This window comes from Bombyx mandarina, chromosome 01 (assembly GCF_030267445.1).
Source record: "Bombyx mandarina strain Sakado chromosome 01, ASM3026744v2".
Lineage (NCBI taxonomy): Eukaryota > Metazoa > Arthropoda > Insecta > Lepidoptera > Bombycidae > Bombyx > Bombyx mandarina.
The window spans coordinates 4041589-4062269 of NC_143208.1; the positions used below are offsets into that span (position 1 = coordinate 4041589).

General features: G+C 34.9%; 1 protein-coding gene across 7 annotated transcripts in view; it reads left to right on the plus strand.

Moving 5' to 3' along the window:
- Positions 1-20681, plus strand: part of DIP2 (disco-interacting protein 2) — a 146793-nt gene that overhangs the window by 86038 nt on the left and 40074 nt on the right. For 6 of the 7 annotated variants that reach the window (XM_028179965.2, XM_028179955.2, XM_028179971.2 and 3 more), the window contains one exon: positions 20066-20194. In XM_028179965.2, coding sequence (XP_028035766.1) covers positions 20066-20194 — 129 coding nt within the window. Of the gene's footprint in view, positions 1-6706; positions 6788-20065; positions 20195-20681 lie in introns of all 7 variants that reach the window. The other variant, XM_028179978.2, reaches the window with a different exon arrangement.

The window sequence follows — 20681 nt, forward strand, 5'->3', positions numbered from 1 at the left end:
TTAAATAAACTTAATTTTGTGGTTACTGATAAACACTTGAATATAATTTGTTCTCTACTACTAATACAACAAATCTATATAATAATATATAAAAATGAATTGCTGTTTGTTAGTCTCGCTAAAACTCCAGAACAGCTGGACCGATTTGGCTAATTTTGGTCTTGAATTATTTGTCGAAGTCTAGAGAAGGTTTAAAAGGTAGATAAATATGAAAAAGCTCGGAATTAAATAAAAATAAAAATTTTGTTTTTCCTTTGATGTGTCCCCGGTCGGACGGATTCCTTTTGTTTGTTTTAAGTTTATTTTATACAAAAGTTTAGGTCTGTTATTTATCGATTGAGGCACTACGAAGTCTGCCGGGTCAGCTAGTATGTAATAAATTTAAAGCAGCTGTGAAACAATGAAATACATCTATGGACTTATAAAGCTTCGATAATTTGTTTGGCTTTAATGCATTCCTAAACTATTCATCCGATTGTGATTAAACTTGGTATAGTGGTTATTAGCACTCCATGGAAGGACAGTACCATCAATTTAATAAAGTTTCGAGAAATATGTGATCTTCATTCAATTAACGATAGTTGTAGTGGAGCGTGACCGGGTACACTATTTATATACACAAATACATAATATTATACATATACATAAATATAACATTTGCACAATTATTTCCATTTCCCATTATGGTGCTATGGATGATGTTTGTCAAAGTTTATATTTGCTTATATAGATAGGATTTTTTACTTTGATATCCCAAGCACTTTGTCAGTTCACTGAACTTACGGAAATTTTAATTTCTTATTATGAAATTATAATAATATCCAATAATTAATACGTCGGTGAACATCACGTTAGGTTCTCGGGGCGTAACATTTCTAAATATGGAGAAGGTTCAAGTGCAGTGAAGGGCGGAACCTTTTATTCTTTTTTTTGTTGTACGCGTTAATGATTTTAAGTCTATTATCTATTTATCATCACAAGTTTCAGTGATGTAGCACAATGGCTATACCACCGTCATGATTGGAACGCATGACTGCTTCGCGGTAGAAATAGGCAGGATAGCGGATATGCGGTTTTATATTGGATATTAATTACAAATGCATCAAACTGGTTATTAATCTTATACGTAGTTAACTCAATATATGTTTATCATGGGTAAAGTTTACTTTTTCTTTTAAAATACGCAATTGCAATACGATTTGAATAATAAAGAACACATAAGAGACTTCTTTCGTGGAATTAAATAAGTTTCAACGATTTTCTGTGTTTTCAAAATTAGATAATAGTCACATAGACAAGTATCACATGGTCTGTATCGTAATCTTCCTGAGGGTCGCTAATGGTACTGTAGAGTGTGTTCTTATGATATTATTACTAGCTTTTATACGCGGTTTCATTGCCTTTATGTATTTAGAAGAACATCTACTCTCTACAACAAAATTATTTTCTGGACGAAAATAATGCTATGTCCTTTTCTGTACTTCTGACGACTTGTATGTGCATTTTATGGGTAGTCGTTTGAGTAGGTAAATGGTGAATGCTTATGAAACACACAAATTCAATTTCGCATTTGCAATATTATTTATGGATGGCAACCTTGAATCTCTCTTTACATAAGCTACTATGATCGTCGAACAAAACTAATAATAACTGGATTTAGTATTTATATTTATATATTAATGCGTGAAGCAAAAACTTTGTACATCTTTTTACGAAAATTGTGCGTACGGAGGACTATAAAATTTCACCCACTTATAGAATATAGAGGAGTGCAGAATATTAATATTTTTTTTACATTATGCATAAAAAATAGGTACAATAAATCAATAAACAAAAACATTACACACACTACCGTGTATTTGACATGTAGGTATAACGACGAAAGGAAGATCTTCCACAGACCGGGTGATATTGCTCGGTAGACCGATAGTCCGAATGTTTTTTTTAAACCTATTCTAGTAACCTCGGGGGGTTATTCTAGATTCACCGAGCTAGTAGGTGAGCTCACGGGGCTCAAATCTGACGATGTTGCTAACACGAACCCCAGCAAGAGCCATGCTTCGCAGAATCTACCACCGGATAGGAAACGCGACCCACTGAGAAGATCCGGCGAGAAACTCAGTGGGCTGTGTCTGTGGCTTAATTTACTCGCCGAGCCCTTCGTCGCAAGCGACGGGTTCGACGACAACGATGACCGGTGCTTGGGTTACCGTAAAAGCACCGTTAGAGGATCGGTAGGATCCGAGATGACGTGTTTTGGGTGACGTCGACTGTTTACCAATCTTAATCTAATCTTACGACTGTTTGCCAATTAGGCAATGTAGTTTACGGCGGCCACGATGAGAGGGCTCTCTTGTCGTGCCGCTTTATCGAAATGGCGCATTGATGCCGATTGTAGATACTTACTGATGGGCTCTAGGTCCAGGTCGGCGTTCCTGACGAGGCACCGACAGCTATCCTGCAAAAACGGGATTGAATGATTTGGAGGGGTTTCAAGTTAGTGCGGGCCGCTTGAGCGAACACTACACTTGCTTAAGTCATGACTGGGCGTATGCAAGTTTTGTAGAGTGTCACCTTATTTCTAAGGGACAATTTACTTCGCTTGCAAATCATCGGATAGCCCGAATGTTCTTGTTCGAAACTTGTATATATGCAAGCTTATCTTGAAAATGTTGTAAGCGTGATTCAGGCATATGTCAAATATCTTGTGTTATATGATAGCAGTCACAAGAAATACATATTAACTCTTTGTTTAATGTCAAACTTTTATTAGTCTGTAGATAGTCAAATTGAGAATAGATTAACATTTGTTAGTCTTTAGTATTATTTTTAATATCATTATATTGTAGTGTAGTCTTGACGAAATCTGTGATTATAGAGATACAATAGTCTTTGAGAATAAAAATTTAATAATGTTCAAACTTATAATTACAATTAATTATATTCGAATTTCGACTATTGGGCGACCACTAGTTTATTTAAAATTGTTTAACAGCTCAATTTGATAACTTTGATGGATTTCAAAGTCGACGAAACGAAGTACCTCGCCTTCAAATTTTTATTTGCAGTCGGATCAGTTCATAGGCTTTCAAATAACATTCTGCCTCTTACTTGCTGATTGAAGCATAATCGTATATATAAATAAAATTCTTCTGCGCTTGTATGTGATTGAACTCCTCCTAAATGGTTGAACCGATTTTGATGACATATTTTGTGTGTGTTCAAGATTCGTAAAGGCTTTAGATTAAATAATTCAGTTCACTACAAAATAATAGGTTTAGTTTTTTACATTTAAGTCACGTGGGCAAAATCTGTTGAGTCCGCTATTCCTACGTGAAAAATTGACGTTGAAAGTAAATACTAATTTTAAATAAGTAATACTCGTATATATATGTATATATTAGTAGTTATATAACTAGTGTTTGTATTAGCAGTATTACAACAATCACTTCAATAGAATTCGAAGTTTGTATAAATAAATCGAAGCCACACCGACCACACAGGCTTTATTAGGTCTCGGCTGAGGTTTACAAATTGTAAACTAAACAAATGGCAATTAAGTGAAACCATGAATGCAATTATAATTTGGTAGTTTGTACCAGTTGTTACCGCAGCTCTGTGAAACAATCATGGGCTGGATTTCGAAGGACAGTGAAATATGTAATGCAAATGAGATTTGAACTTCGTTCCTCAGGTGGAATTCACGTTCTGGTGATTATGGTCTCCGGTATTCTGTATTGTAACACCTGAGCTCTCTCTAAAATTTTGTATGCATAAAAATTTCATTTGTTGTTTTATTAATAATAATAATATAACTCTTTATTTAACACCACATGTACAGAGTAAGCATATAAAACAAATAATAGATGGTGACATAAATTGGCGGCCTTATCGCTGAAAGCGATCTCCTTCAGGCAACCTTGCAGGAAGAGGAATAAGCAAAGTGGACGGTGCTATATCCTAATAAACTTACATAAAAATATAAACTTATATACACATGTGAAAAATAAATGCAATATAAGATAGACTTACATACGATTAAATACAAATAAATACTAAAAATATGCAAGTAAATACAAAATAAGTAGCAACTTGTACAGTTATATCGTAGGAGCCATATTATTGTGCAAGGTAGTGCGATTTTAATCTGAACTTGAAAATTTCCGTCGAGGACGATTGTTTGATGCTAAGGGTAGTGCATTCCATAAACGGACTGCTTCAACCGTAAAGGAATGGGCATAAAATGACGTCCCGTGAGCCGGAAACTTCAGCATTAAATTCTCCGATGATCTAAGTGAAAATTTTATTGTCACATCTTTAATGATAATAATAAAATAAAAGTTTTTAATAAAAAAACAATATAGCTGCATTAAATGTACTTTATTACTTGTTTTACTCTTACAAACAAATTGAATAAAAAATTAATGTTCATAATAATTCAGATTACGAAGATCAGTTTTTTTCTAAATAATGCACCTAGCATGGACCATTTACAAAATTGTTGTTCAAGAAATAGTGTATACAAAAGATTTACAATGAATGTTTTTTAATTAAATGCTTGCACAAATATTCTTTATTCGCGAATACTTTACTGCACAGGAAGCATCTATCCGCATCTTCTATGTGTCTATGTAGAACGTGACTCTGCAATGCAGAAGTTGAATTGAAGAATTTATAACAAGACCTACATGTCGTACCGTTGAGCGGATGTATGGAAGTCAAATGATTATTTAGGCTCCGGCCTGTCGCGAAAGATCTCCTGCAACATTCACAACGAAATTCGGAATTTTCAGAGTGCTTATATTTGATATGGTTACGTAGAGCGAATTCCGAGTCATAGAACTGTCCGCAGTACATACACGGACTATCCTTATCGCGGCAAATAAAACGATGCGTCGACAATAAAGCGGCACTCTCGAACGTTTTGTAACAAGTCGTGCAACGATTCTGATACCTGTGCATGTACTGGTAGTGCTTTTGAAGGCTCATCCTTGAAGAATAATACTTCTTGCATAGCTCACAGTAGGCCTGCGATTGATTGGCCGGATGTTTGAACATAATGTGCATACGAAGCGTGCTCGCTGATTTGTAAGTTTTGTTGCACTGAATACATTGATGCCCTTCGAAAGTATCACCGTTACCCGTCGTCAATATGTCGTATAATACCGAAGCGGAATTCCGTAATTGTTCCATTTCAGAGTCCAACCTCACAATTTCCACTTTTATTTCAGCGTCTTTCAACTTGATATTCATGTTCATGCAAATTGTATTTACGAGAAAAATACAGAAACGTCAATCATGTTACAAAAAAAATGGTTTTTTTTTGTTGACAACGTATCGTTACTGGCCAGTGTCATTTTTTTTGTGAGTTCTTATGTCAATGTGATTGTTGAGTGATAAAAAATTATCAATAGATCTAAGTATATAAAAATTGGCAATGACTAAAACAGCTCACTACTTTTTCTTTTATTTGTTAACCTTCTCTGAGTTTTATTAGTAAATTTTGATTATTGATTATTATAATTATTATGTATTATATTATTGACGAGATTCATTTATCAATGAAAAACATGGAAACAGTTTTTCTCTTCGCCTTTACTTATATCTTTATAAAATATATAATATATATCTTTATAAAAAAACAAAAGAGAAAATGAAGTAGGTACATAAAGTTAATCTTGATATTGAGGAGTCAGCGATTATTGTCGGAATTCGACGAGCGAACGAAGGCTAGATTAAATAAATAATGACTCGATCGGTGAATCGAAACTCAAATAAATGGGTCTAAATCCTCCTAAAAACCTATTCCTGTTTTTTATTCTAGACTATAACTGACTGAATTTATTATATCATTTCGTACAGTTTAAAATTTATTTATAGATTTTAGTAATTATAACAGTAGCGGTTAATTAAAACGAAATGATCTACGTCCCGAATACACGATATTATTCAATCATTTTATGGCGTTGAATTAAAACTCACAAAGAGAACGAGTTCCGAAATTACTCAGTATTTGGAGCAAAATTACGCATCAATAAATTCATATGGTGTTTATGCAAATATAATCACATGCGTGTGAGAATCGTGAGCTTTAGGGTTCACAATTGTGTGAAATACATCGAATGAAATTTTCAGTAACGAAAAGATAAATTGTGGTTGGTAATGTGTGAAATAAATGTATTAAATGTACTCTATTATATATAGAAAGAAATAATTTCTAACATTTTTGTATTACTATGTTATCAGTTTTAAGATGTATTCATGTGTAAAGAGCAACATCATTTCACTAAAAGCACTCGTAATTGAATAACTGTAGCTAATTAACGTAATCTATTTGTTTTGTATTTTTATTTACAAATTACAATGGTGACGATATTCGACAATGAATTTGGAATTGAGTAATTATTACAGGTCTTTTTTTTGGAACGAAGTTCCTTATGGGACGATTCGGATGTGTACCCTAACCGGGAAAAAACGTCCGTAACGTAAGATTTTTATTAGTAATGCACAGTGTACGATTTAACTTTGTAATATCGTCCAAAAAATAACATATTTTTTTTATTTTGGAAACTTTAAAACCCGTACTTTGGTTTCGACTCAGAACCGATTCCAAATTCACGATTCTCGTGTTGCTACGATCGCTGTGAATGTTCGGTGTGTCCGTGTTTGGTGTATCGTCTGGTTGTTTATCGGTATCGGAACGCAGTGAGAACGGCAGCGGCACTACGATCGCCGCCTGGACGGACCAACAGACGGCTCACGCGCAACGAGAGTCGCTACCATTCCGGTGAGTCACTAAATTGTACAGTAACACGAGGTCCGACGGCTTAGTGCGAGTTTTTTAACGTTCTCGACCCCGTAAAAGTTAACCCGATTTTGTATGCAGTTGGAAAAGCGCCCCTAGCGGCAAACGTAGGCAAAAATGAGCTAACTTTTACGCTATCGAGAACGTTAAAAAACTCGCACTAAGCACACCGAACACATTACGATGACGTTATGTCACCTATACATTGCATACATGTATCCTATCTGTTTTCATATATTTGGCATTGATAGACGAACGACAAAACTTGAAAATTATATTCGAATTTGTGGTTTTTCGTTTTTTTGTTGTTGTTGTTCTATGTGTATGGTGACAGATATGATTTGATTTGTGGGCAGCGTGTTCGTAACGTCGTCTGGATAGTGTGTCGGACCACAGCCCTGTAGACGTGCGTCGGCTGGTGTGATGTCATATCTTGTTTGTTCTTAATCGGTTGGTGAGGTGCTGGAAGAGCTGGTTGCACTTTTGTCTTGTGCTATCGTTTACTTCTTCTATTTTCTATACTTTTATTTTATTATAATTTAAATTGTTTCTTAATATTACTATTACTTTCGTATTTATTTATATCTTCTATCTTCTTTCTAACTAACATGACGAACCAACGTCATGTTAGTTTGAATCGATAGTTACGCATTGATTTTAAACTAAAAATAAAAATGTCGTATCGTCTAATAGGTATTACGGTTCCTTATTAATTTCTTATTTATACTGGTCATTCTTACTGGTAGTAGGACCTCTTGTGAGTCCGCGCGGGTGGGTACCACCACTCTGCCTATTTCTGCCGTGAAGCAGTAATGCGTTTCGGTTTGAAGGGTGGGGCAGCCGTTGTAACCATACTTGAGATCTTAGAACTTATATCTCAAGGTGGGTGGCGCATTTACGTTGAAAATGTCTATGGGCTCCAGTAACCACTTAACTCCAGGTGGGCTGTGAGCTCGTCCGCCCATCTAAGCAATAAAACATAAAATTAAAAATATAATTATAACATAAATTATGAGATTTGGAGTTTTTTGCTCATTTAACGATTCTTTGTTACACCAAACTTCTGTTCGGTTTTCTTTGTGAAGTATTCTAGTTTCTTTGTATTCTAGTTTATAAAAGAAATTAACTTAACTTGACCGACAATTAATTTAGACCTTATTTATTAACAAATAAAGCGGTGACCCAATTTTTTCATGATTTCAACTATCGAAAAAAATATTGACATTTCCCTTTTTGAACACAAACAAATGAAAACATTCATGTTTTTTTTAAATAAACGTATATCGGATAGATGTTTTAATTCGATTGTAAAATTGTGAAGCGAAGTCAATATCGGTAATCTTTATCTTAATATAATTTGACGACCCTGCTAATTGATCGCGCAAACTATTACCAGCAATGATCGCAGCATAGATTAGCCGCCGCAGATATTATCTCCGCGAGAAGCTTTTCATCACGTTCGGTTAAATGTCACGTACGAACTAAATTGCGAATGCGAGTGATATTTTTGGAAACCGAAAATAACGATCCGTTGGCCGCCGTACTTTGTATAGTCTAGAAACAGCTGAGGTTCAATACGCTTCAATGACGTAAATGTTACCTGATTTTTCAATATACTTTTAATCTTTGTTTAGACTGATTAACCTTGAATGTAAAATGATAATACTTAGAATAGAATTGCTCAAATTGCAGACATTGATCTTACATCTGACTGATCTCACTAAAACAACAAGGTCAATTATAGATCTATACTTATATCACTTCGGGACGTTACTTAATAGAATTTTTCAGGGAGTCTTGCCATGCCACAATCACGCTTAAGTATCAAGACGTTAAAATATTCAAATGTAAATAAATTATATTTACTTCCAATTCTATAATATAATTGTGTCTGAAGCAGCCTACCTTTTTATTATTTATTGCTAAGATGGGTGGACGAGCTCACAGCCCACCTGGTGTTAAGTGGTTACTGGAGCCCATAGACATCTACAACATAAATGCGCCATCCACCTTGAGATATAAGTTCTAAGGTCTCAAGTACAGTTGCAACGGCTGCCCCACTCTTCAAACCGAAACGCATTACTGCTTCACGGCAGAAATAGGCGGGGTGGTGGTACCTACCCGCGCGGACTCACAAGAGGTCCTACCACCAGTAAAATGGTATCGATATCGTACGTAGTTTTTTATTCCCGTTCATTCGTATTTCCATGAAATAAAGTAGAATTTAATACTGCTCCTGACAAATTTAAGCGGATTAACAAAATAAAAAAAATGAGCTACTAAAGAAATGGGCTATGAATTTTCCTGCGAGTGGGTTGTACTTTTAATGTTCCATTTATTCACTCTCGAAGACGCTTTGAGGTATTAGGATTGTGTTAAAATTCTTTAATCGAACTTTATTCAGACTTGCACACGTGGATGAACACGTATAATAAATACACAAGTCAGCGAGCGGCGTCTTGCAAACTGAGTGCATCTGTTGCACATGTGCCTGAGTGATTCTTTATTATATACGAACACTCGTAGCTCTCATTCGTGTTTTGTTCGCGGATACAATTTTTCGAATTCCCCTCCCCGTATTAGATATGAAATAATTCACCTCAAAAATTTGTTAAATAATAAGATTAGTCGTCTAGAGTAGTTGAAGTTGAAACACGAATATGTATCCTGAAAATAATAATAAGATACAGAACCTTAGCGCGGTGTCACTCAACGGGTTCAGCTGCAAAATTACATCAAAATCTATACCGCCGCTTTAGAGAAGCTCAGAAATAAGCTTACGTACAAAAGAATTAAATAATTACTAGCTAGTGAAGAAAAGTGTTAGTGTTTTGAAAATGTCACATAATTTTTCTAAAATTATATTATGTTATAAAAATAAAACAGCTTCCCGTTCAATTGTTTTTTTTTTTGTATAAATATTACTATAATATAGTATTGAGTATAAAAGCTAGCCTATGTTAATATCCTGACCTAAAAATATTACTTTAAAAAAATCACGTTTATCCGTTAGTTTGTTTTGACGTGAAAGAAGGACAAACAAACACACAAATACACTTTCAAATTTGTAATATTGAGTACCAATGTACATCGTAGGTACATAACAGAAATGCCCCTCAGTTCTCCATCCGGTGTTAAATTTGTAATTCAGAACAATTAAAATACACATTGCATTTTCCGTTTTAAAGAGTTACTTGTATCACACATTCTCTGGTTCATAAAGTACCAATCGATTTGTAAATCCGGCCGTAAATATAGTAACAGACCGGCGAACGCAATGTCATATATATGTACTTATATAATACTAGCTGGACCCCTCTGCTTCGCTGGGCATTTAAAATTAACATTATTATTTCTCACCCCCACAAAGATTCTCATCATTAAAGTCCCGCAACTGGTATAGAAAGTTCAACACTCATATAAATATTAGCCTATCAATTAAGTACATGTATTTTCTACATGAGTACCAAGTTTCAAATCAATCGGATGCATGGTTCAGTAGTTATAACGGAACATCCGTAAAAACCACTCTAGATTTATATATTAGTATAGATATGTACTTATGTTGTCACTAAGAAGTATCCAACTATCCTTGCGCGAAATTTCATCTAAATCCTTTTAGTCATTATTGCGTGATGCAATAATCGACGCCCAAATATATATTCAATTTATAAAAAAAACTGTATGTTTACCGTTACTCTAGTATCTTAATCAAATTTAACATTTAATGTTCGATTTGAATTGGATTAAATATCAAACGTAATAAGTACGTTAGTACACAACGGCAAAAGTTAAATATTTTATATGTGACAGTTGCAAAATTACCAATTTTATTATAGAATCATCATACAAACATTGAAGACTTGATTTAGTTGAGGTTCTTCTTCTTTTAGTTTAGTAAATTATCTTAAAGCGGATAGCGTAAATAGCATTCGTCACGGCATTGCTCCTACAGGTTCCTGTAAACCGCATTGTTGAACAATGCTGTGCGGGCTAATCGTCCGTTTTAATACGGGCACCGGATCGGGGTAGACAAAAGGACACTAGCATACCGTTAAAATAACGATATGCTCTAGTAACCACAAACATTTATTAGTAATTAGATGAAAAAATATACCTACTCTCTACTCTGTTGAATTCGACTAGCTTAACTAGTGTTCGATTTACGAATCTATCACGGGCAATTTTATTACTATTAGATAATAAGAGTGACAATTTGTTCGTATTTATTATAAATCAGTTTTTAAGCCTAAACATCAAGCTTTTTAACACAAAAAGTTCATCAAAGTCGTTCCAGTTATTTTTGCGTGATACTCGAATAATTAGACAAAAAATCAAAATTACGTGAGTTGAAATGAAATAACTAAAAGTAAAATATATTTTCAAAAAACTTTAATGTTAGACTTCATTCAGATTGATACTTCTTTGCAGTCATAAAAGCCAAATATTCCTAATGTACGATAATAAGATTATAAATAGTTTTACTCAAACTTATTAATTACTAATAGGCCGTGAGAAACCATCTAAGTAAAACGAAAAAGAAATTTAATACCTTCTTTAACTTGTTATAAGTATGTAAATACCTCGAAACGAATGTTAAATCTTGTTTTGTCTCTGACGTTGCTAGCTCGGGGTTTGCCGCGGATGAGTTGGTAAATAAGTAGTCTTGGTACTTCGCTTTGAGGAAACGCTGCGGCTACTTGTCCGGTTTATAAAGCAATTCGTGATACGGATCGTCAAAGGGATAGTCCTTTGTTCAGTAAAGGAAAGATCGTTGAATTTACGAACTAACAATACTGAATGTTTAATCGTTTTTCGGGTAAACATTTTAATCATAACATCATAATCTATATACATAAAAATGAATTGCTGTTCGTTAGTCTCGCTAAAACTCGAGAAAGGCTTCACCGATTTGGCTAATTTTGGTCTTGAATTATTTGTGGGAGTCCAGAGGAGATTTAAAAGATGATATATGGAAATGCTCGAAATTAAATAAAAATAACAATTTTGTTTTCCTTTGATGTGTCCTCCGTCGGACGGATTCCTTTTGTTTGTTTTATGTTTATTTTATACAAAAGATTAGGTCTTTTATTTATCGATTTAGGCACTACGAAGTCTGCCGGGTCAGCTAGTAATGCAATAAAAAAAAATATATATACACGATATGCATATTTAATTTTTTTGAAAATCTAAAATTAAAATGAAGAACTTAGTAGCTTAGCTTTTCATTTGCTACGTTTACGGGGCGGTAGTAGTATTCGAATCGACGTCCTTATTTCAGGTTCATATCCGTCACAATCAGACGTACTCACACAAATTCCAATAGACAGTCAATAAGTTACGATAGCGAACAACGCGACAAGGCAATCCTGTGCAGTAATAACTTGAGCTTTGCAAGGAAATGGAAAACAGTCACTTCGCTTCGACAACAGGCCAATCAAGGAAACGAGTAATTAACCTTTCATTTCGCGCTTTTCGTCTGCTGTGAAATATTACGTTGAACATTTTCACATTGAAGTACGCCAACAGAATGTTTTGACCGTTTGTTTTATGATTCGCTTAGATGGGCAAAGAAGCTGACAGCGTATCTAGTGATAAGTCGCCTTGAGATATGAAGTCGAAATCTCGATTTATGCAAAACGACTGTAACGATCCTCCATATTGGAACCCACGACTGGTTCGCCGAAGAAATATTCGCGATTCCTGCCCTCATATTATGCAAATTTTTAACCGACTTCAAAAAAAGGAGGATGTTCTCAATTCGACTCTATGTTTTTTTTTATTTTTGTTATCTCATAACTTTTGACTAGGTGAATCGATTTTCATGATTCTTTTTTTTATTAGAAAGCTAACGCTTGCCGTGTGGTCCAAATTCAATTTAGTCCTATTCTGATAATGGTATCCATGAGAAAACCATATAAGTCTTAAATTTGCATTAAGTACGTGCGCGACAAATAGATGAATAACTCAATATCACGCCAACCGATTTCGATGATTATTGTTTTTAGTGTATCTTAATTTGTTTTAGAATACCTTTTTTTTTCTACTTGAAGTCGGTTTTTGTTTAAAGCACGTCTATTTACAATTATTATACATTATAGCTTCGCACTCTGTATTATTCACAACATTATAAAGTTGTCGTATTTTAGGTTTGCTAACAAGCGTGACTTGTTTGGCGGTTAAGCGATTCACGAAAATTCATCGAAAGAGTTCGGCTTTGTCTATTGATGCTATTCTGGAATTACTCACGTTCGAAGTATCTGCAACCTGCTTGTCTTTGTCCGGTTCAATGACGTAACCCGTACATAATAGCATTTGAACTAAGATTTTCTGTTTGAGTTCCAATACTTCAATGTTTGAGTACTGGAATCAGCTGACTGAGTTTCTCGCTGGATCTTCTCAGTGGGTCGCGTTTCCGATCCGGTGGTAGATTCTGGTTTGAGCCCCGTGAGCTCACCTACACGTCAAGGAGAAGCTGATATAGCCTCTCAAGGCTATCAGTATAGGAAGGAGAAAAAAAAACTGGAATCTACATTTAATTGGATGTTGTTGTGTTTTGCTGGGTGGGCAATGTACTGAATTATCGAGTTAGTATTCGTTGTCTAGTCATACTTCTAATTAAAGCATGACAACCGAATGCTGAGTAAAGTTGAAATATTTTTTATTTATGACTAAAATGGAAATGTAAATCTCGCTCACCACGACTCATCACAATAAAAAGTTTAAAAACTTAAGTATAGACTCATTAAAATGTTCAATATAAATAAGAAATTTCGATCGTTAATTCACATAATTTATGAATACAGCTATGATATATGAAGCGAATGTAGACGTTATAAAATTAATTCCGTGAAAAGGTGAGCGAAAATTAGCGGCATGCGACAATAGTGAAATGGTTCTGGTAATCATTTTGCAGAAACAGGTGTGTGGGGTCACAGTACTCGTAGTGCTGTAAACATGTACCCACTACCGTCGTCCATTACCGCAATGAATATGTATGACGCCTTCGTTAACAACGATGCGGCGCGCGGCAAAAAGTCTAGACTCGGCCGAACTCTGGCTTAATCACATAAATTGTCAGTTGCGGATGCTTTGTTTAAAACTTGTCTCGGGCATTACGCGGCCCGTCCTTTACAGCTTTCGACCGAATAACCGTTCATTAACGAGATAATTACCCTGTCACGTCAGAAAGGTAATATAAAATGATAAAGCTTTTTTACTGGTGGTAGGACCTCTTGTGAGTCCGCGCGGGTAGGTACCACCGCCCCGCCTATTTCTGCCGTTCTGCGTTTTGGTTTGATGGGCGGGGTAGCCGTTGTAACTGTACTGAGACCTTAGAACTTATATCTCAAGGTGGGTGGCGCATTTACGTTGTAGATATTCATTGGCTCCATTAACCACTTAACACCAAGTGGGCTGTGAGCTCGTCCACCCATCTAAGCAATAAAAAACACCTCCCTATTAGAATTATATAATGCGAAGCAGTTTTGTATAAGGAATAATATTATTAATGACTTTGAATTTTTAATTTTTGTTTTACTGTGACTGTGGCACAATTGAGAGTCTTCATACCCGGGAACAATGGCTCGGTGCGCCCCGCACGTGTCGTCGCAGGTATTCGCGTGCACGTTAATCATCGAGCTCAGGCCGCAACGTTGCGATATTAAGTAGTAATAAAGTGAAAGTTATTAATTCGAAGAACATGTTGTAATTACTAGTCAGGTTTCGTAACGAGCCCTTTAACGTGACGGTGCCCGCTTGCGTATGGACAACGATTTATTGAGCCTCCATATGAAATATGTTTATGGCCGCAAATATTCTTTCACTGCGCGATTGTAAAGGCTTAATAAATACAAAAAGGTTTATGTTCAATAAAAGTGCTTTAATTAAAATTTCATTACTTCTGCACTTCAAAGCATACGTTTGACTGTCCTTTAATTATCTAAATATAAATTAAATTAAAACATTGAAAGTGTTTTATTCTGAAAATAGAAAAAAAACGCGAGATCAACATTTCAATTTGTTGTTCAATAATACGCCTGCTATTGTTTTTTCAATAGAGAGTATATTAATAAAGTAGCCGCATCGCTGCAAAAAAATGTTAATGTCTTTTCTTCGGTTTTCGTGAGCTGTAAACAAACTGCTTTGTATGGTGTAAGTACAAGCATAACAGTACAGTATTCAAATGTCAACGAATAACCAAACGTCCTATGACCATAAAAACGTAAGTATACGAAATATCGGAATCAATAAAATTATAATAACGAACGCGAGATTAAACCGTAAGAATAGTTTTAAAATATACTTTTCAAACTTTTAGTATTTCTGATTTACCTCAGAGACCTCAGATGTTGCAATTCAGACGTTTTGAAGATTACGACTGTTTTTTTATCGGCAGCAATCGGGTAGGCTCTTCACATTGCTGATGTCCATGAGCGACGGAGCTACCCGCAATTAGATCGTCCGCTGATATTAGTTTCATGGCATAAACATTAAATAGACCGGTCATACATTTGAGAAAGAAACGTAAATAAAATAAAACATGTGTTTTAGTGTATTGGCGCCGCCTTTAGTTTTAGTTTTACTGGTGGTAGGGCCTCTTGTGAGTCCGCACGAGTACGTACCACCACTCTGCCTATTTCTGCCGTGAAGCAGTAATGCGTTTCGGTTTGAAGGGTGCGGCGGCCGTTGTAACTATACTGAGATCTTAGAACTCATATCTCAAGGTGGGTGGCGGCATTTACATTGTAAATGTCTATGGGCTCCGGTAACCACTTAACATCAGGTGGGCTGTGAGCTCCTCCACCCAACTAACCAATAAAATAAAAATATTATAGTTTTACTGTATGCGGCAAAACCGTTTGAAGTTTGAAAAAGTTTTTAAATCGGTATCACAGTGATACTTGAATATATTTTATTCTAAGTATAAATTTATCGCTAACCACCACTGATTACACAAATAATAATTATTTCAATCGCGCTTCTCAAAAACGAATTCCGAATTGAATCCTGAAATACGTTTTAATCGAACGAAGCAACTCCGCTACCGGATGACCAAATAAATATAATACCATTTGAGCACCAGTCATTGTACGTTATGACTGTACGTACGATAGGTTATTAAATTAATGTCTCACTCCAGAGTCCGGTGCAATGGCCCCTCGGAGACACTCGTGATACGCGTAAACGATACGAGACAAATTGCTATGATTACAATGAATTCTTAGAAATTGCGGATTAAGCAACTTTTCATCGAATTAACTAGAAATATTCGTTGAAATATGTGTCAGAAAGAAAAAAAATGCATTAGGTAATAATAATGATAAATTTTCCTTTTTTAAATTTCAAATAGTACAAATTGGATTTTATACTCAACTAGCTGACCCGGCAGACTTCGTAGTGCCTCAATCGATAAACAAAAGCTCTAAACTTCTGTATAAAATAAACTTAAAACAAACAAAATGAATCCGACCGACGGGGGACACATCAAATAATAATAATAATAATAATAATAAAGATCATTTATTGCCTTTCACATCATAAAATGAAATACAAAAAAAAGAAAAGCAAAAAAAAGAGAAAAAGGCAAAAGGAGGTGGCTCAGCTATTGCTGTTCAAGGTTGATAAATTGAACAGCGCTGATTTTCAGTCACCCCCGTTTCCCTTTGGTTCTTTGCGGGAATGAAGACTCCGTACGTGTGTACATACTCAGAATATGATATAAATTAGTAAAATTAGTAAATAATAACAATTTAAGAAAAAACAAAATAAAAATCAAATTAAATGGTGAACCCGAAAACAAAACCAAAAATTTAAGAAAAAAACAAAACAAAAATCAAATTAAATGGTGAACCCGAATACAAAACATAATAAGCACACAGTAATAACAACCTGTGGGCAGCTTAAAAAAAATAAAAAATAAAAAAATTTAATAAAAGGAAGTTTTCACAAGCTAGAATTAAATTAGTTACTATAAATTAGATTAGTTGTTGTGAGTCCAAAAGAAATGATTTTAAAACATAAATTGTTATTTTTATTTAATTCCGAGCGTTTTCATATTTATTTAAATTTTAAACCTTCTCTGGACTTCCACAAATAATTCAAGAGCAAAATTAGCCAAATCGATCCAGCTGTTCTCGAGTTTTAGCGAGACTAACGAACAGCAATTTATTTTTATAATAGGTAAAGATAAGCAATGTTAGCTAACGACCATTCATATTTCCTGTACGAGCTCTGTCAATCCAGGTGCCTCATTAATGTGCAACTCTTTTCTCACTCGCATCTATAATATGTACTATCTATAATATCCATAATATGTCTACTATACGAGGTGCTAGAATTGTTCACAAATAGGCGTGGGTCTGACGACTGACGTACTGACCCTGATTCTTGGAATTTAAGAAAATTTGAAAATCATCTCTATATATAAAAATGAATTGCTGTTCGTTAGTCTCGCTAAAACTCGAGAACGGCCGGACCGATTTGGCTAATTTTGGTCTTGAACTATTTGTGGAAGTCCAGAGAAGGTTTAAAAGGTAGATAAATATGAAATTGCTCGTAATTAAATAAAAATAACAATTTTGTTTTTCCTTTTTTTTTGTTATAAGTTTATTTTATACAAAAGTTTAGGTCTTTTATTTATCGATTGGGGCACTACGAATTCTGCCGGGTCAGCTAGTTACAAATAATATCAACTTTGTCTTTATTAATAATTGGAGAAATGAAGACATAAATAAATGCTAGTGTCTGACCTCATTTTGTCGTAGATCATAAATAAAACGCAACGCCAGCAATCTCTTAGTTATCTTATACACATATTCATTTGTGATTATTTAAACAACGTTGAATCGCTGTTTGGATGATAATAGGATGTGCATTGTACAAAAATACCGAGCTTACGATAGTTACACAGCGACCTTGTGGTTCGTGTAAACAATCTCAGTGTTGAGCTGCAGCGGCTGGTTACAATAATGTTAAAATATACGCTCACTTGTGATCAAGCAAACTATTTGGCAAATTATTCGTGAATAAATGGTATTGCATGTTGGATGAAAATAGAATTATGTTTTAACTTTGCAATTTAAGAAAGTGCTAGTAAAATTATTTTAGAAAAATCGTTTAGGTCGTTATAATAGCCGTAAAGCGAAAATACACAAATTTTGGAGTATATACATACATATACCTATAGTATATACTTATATAGTGAAAGACTATTATAATATTTTTTCAATTAAGTGACGTTTCGTTTTATACGAAACAGATGTGTGCCATTGTGTGCGCATGTCGTTCTTCATATTACTCGTACAATGTTTTGTACTTATAATTAAAAATAACTATATTTTAAAATCGTTATGTTAATAAATATATACATATATATTATTTAATATTAAATAATTATTAAAAAATTATTAATATTAAAAAAAAAAAATCGCTGTTCGCTTGTGACCCGTACCGACCCGCACGACCGGCGGCGGCGGTAACCACGCATTGCTGTTATTAATTTGACACTATTTCTGTTTAGTGTACAAACTAGAGAGATTACGTAGCTGTGTTGTATGCGTAAATAAGTTGTTTATATGCTATACTAAATTTATCATTGTTGAGAAATTCGTTAGAGCATATTGTTTTTTTAATATTTGGTATACGAGAAATTGTTACAATTAAGAGATATTCGCTAGGTCATGTTGTCTAAAAAAAATTTCTTACTATATTTTATTTTAAACTATTCATATGTAAGTACTTATTTAATTCTGTAAACCTTATAATTTAGACTGCACTTCTGGGTGTGGCTAGATTTTAATGTTAATATAGTTTGTATTTATTGACTTAGTGACTACTAGCCGGTGTGGTTGAAGCTTACTGTAGATTTTAGTGTAAACTTGCTAATCTCCAATTTGGCTCGGAATTAGTGAGGCGCAGAGTGGTTTCTAGGAAATTGCATTTACCCAGGAGATTGGCTCTACGGACCCCGAGCTAAATCAGTAACTGTGTTTTTAAAATGTTTGACCGGCTCGCAGTCGATTAGAGAGATCACCAATCTAAATGCTTAATGATAATGGTGCATGTTCAGGTGGCATGGGTTTTATAACATATCGACGCTTGAAAGGTAAACGTGACTAAGCGACAATAACTGCTTTGTACATAAATGATAGGCAATAACCATATTCGATGCGCAAAAAAATATATATTTCTAGGTCTATTAAAATCATTTCAATCCTACAGCTACTAGCTAGATTCTACTACAGCTAGATTCATTAAAATAAGATTGGTTTTCAGGTATTTCAACTTTAAATTAATATACTGTAAAGTTCACGCATTGTCGCGTTTGCCTTTCAAGCGTCGATATGCTTATCATACGCTGATTGATTGTGCTTTTTTGCAGTTTCAAAACTTACTTACTTAGAGTTAAATTAGTTTGTATGACTTTAACGTTTGCTTGGTGTATTGATTTAACTGATCGTCTTGACAGCTTTAACAATGCAATTGCATTAAATTATTGTCGAAAAGCCCAGCTGCAGGTAAGATATATTCTCTTGCCATAAAAAAGAAAGCTCGTATTTCCAGAGTGGAGCTTGCGTGCTTGCGTTCGTTTACATTGTTATCGTTACCACACTTCAGCTTTTAATTTGTAAGCAATGTTTTTAAAACCGAACACTTGCAAACGTATTTTAACATTTCTAAATTCTTTACTTCTAAATTCAACTGCCGCTGACCGCTGGTATTTTGTTGAACATTTCCATGTACGTCTATAGATGCGTGGTGTGCAAAGTTAAAATGTTTGCCGAACGAACCGGATGTATTGGTCAATTTAGATAACTGCGACAGAAGAATTGCAGCGTGTTCTTCTGATTCGTATGTTGACGATGCCTTTTGTGTGTCAAAATTTGCTCTGACGCATAATCCTACACCACGTTTTTGCTTATGTGGGTGGACGAGCTCACAGCCCACCTGGTGTTAAGTGGTTACTGGAGCCCATAGACATCTATGACGTAAATGCGCCACCCACCTTGAGATATAAGTTCTAAGGTCTCAGTATAGTTACAACGGCTGCCCTGTCCTTCAAGTCGAAACGCATTACTGCTTCACGGCAGAATTAGGCAGGGCGGTGGTACCTACCCGTGCGGAGGTTACTCCGTGCTCACAAGACGTCCTACCACCAGTAAAGAATCTCTTATTATTGTCTATATTCCTATTCGTTTTACGAATCAAAAAAGGAATCCTATTCGGTTCTAGAACTTGACGAACTTGTTGATTTTGCAGAAGTGAGACAGGAGGCGGTACAGCAGGCTCTGGCCGAGATGCAGAATAGGCCGAAGCCATCGCTGCCTATGCCGTCCAAACGCACTTCGATGATGGCCAAGAGCCCCGATAGAGAACGACATGATTTATGTGAGTCTTATTTCATATCGGATTGTATTTAGTTGTTTTATGTGAAATTTAAATGTCGCTTGAAATCTATACTTCTGTACTATTATTATAAATACTATATATATTATATTATATTATTATAAAGAGGTAACATTTGTTTGTTTGTTTGTATTGAATAGGCTCCGAAACTACAGAACCGATTTGAAAAATTCTTTCACTGTTTGGAAGCTACACTATTCCCGAGTGACATAGGCATTTTTTTTTTTTTTATAATTTTTTTTTTTTTTTTTTTTTTTTTTTTTTTTTTTTTTTTTTTTTTTTTTTTTTTCAGGAGGAAATCACCGGACTTCCGCCCTCCACTGGGGATGGAGGGCGGGGCATGTCGGAGTTGAACCGACTAAAACCTCCTGTCGCTCAACAACCAACGTCCAAACCTCGCATGAGACAGAACTCATGAAAAGGCAAAGGGGGGAAAGTGAAGCGTTTAGTGCGGAGCACATCTCTCCCA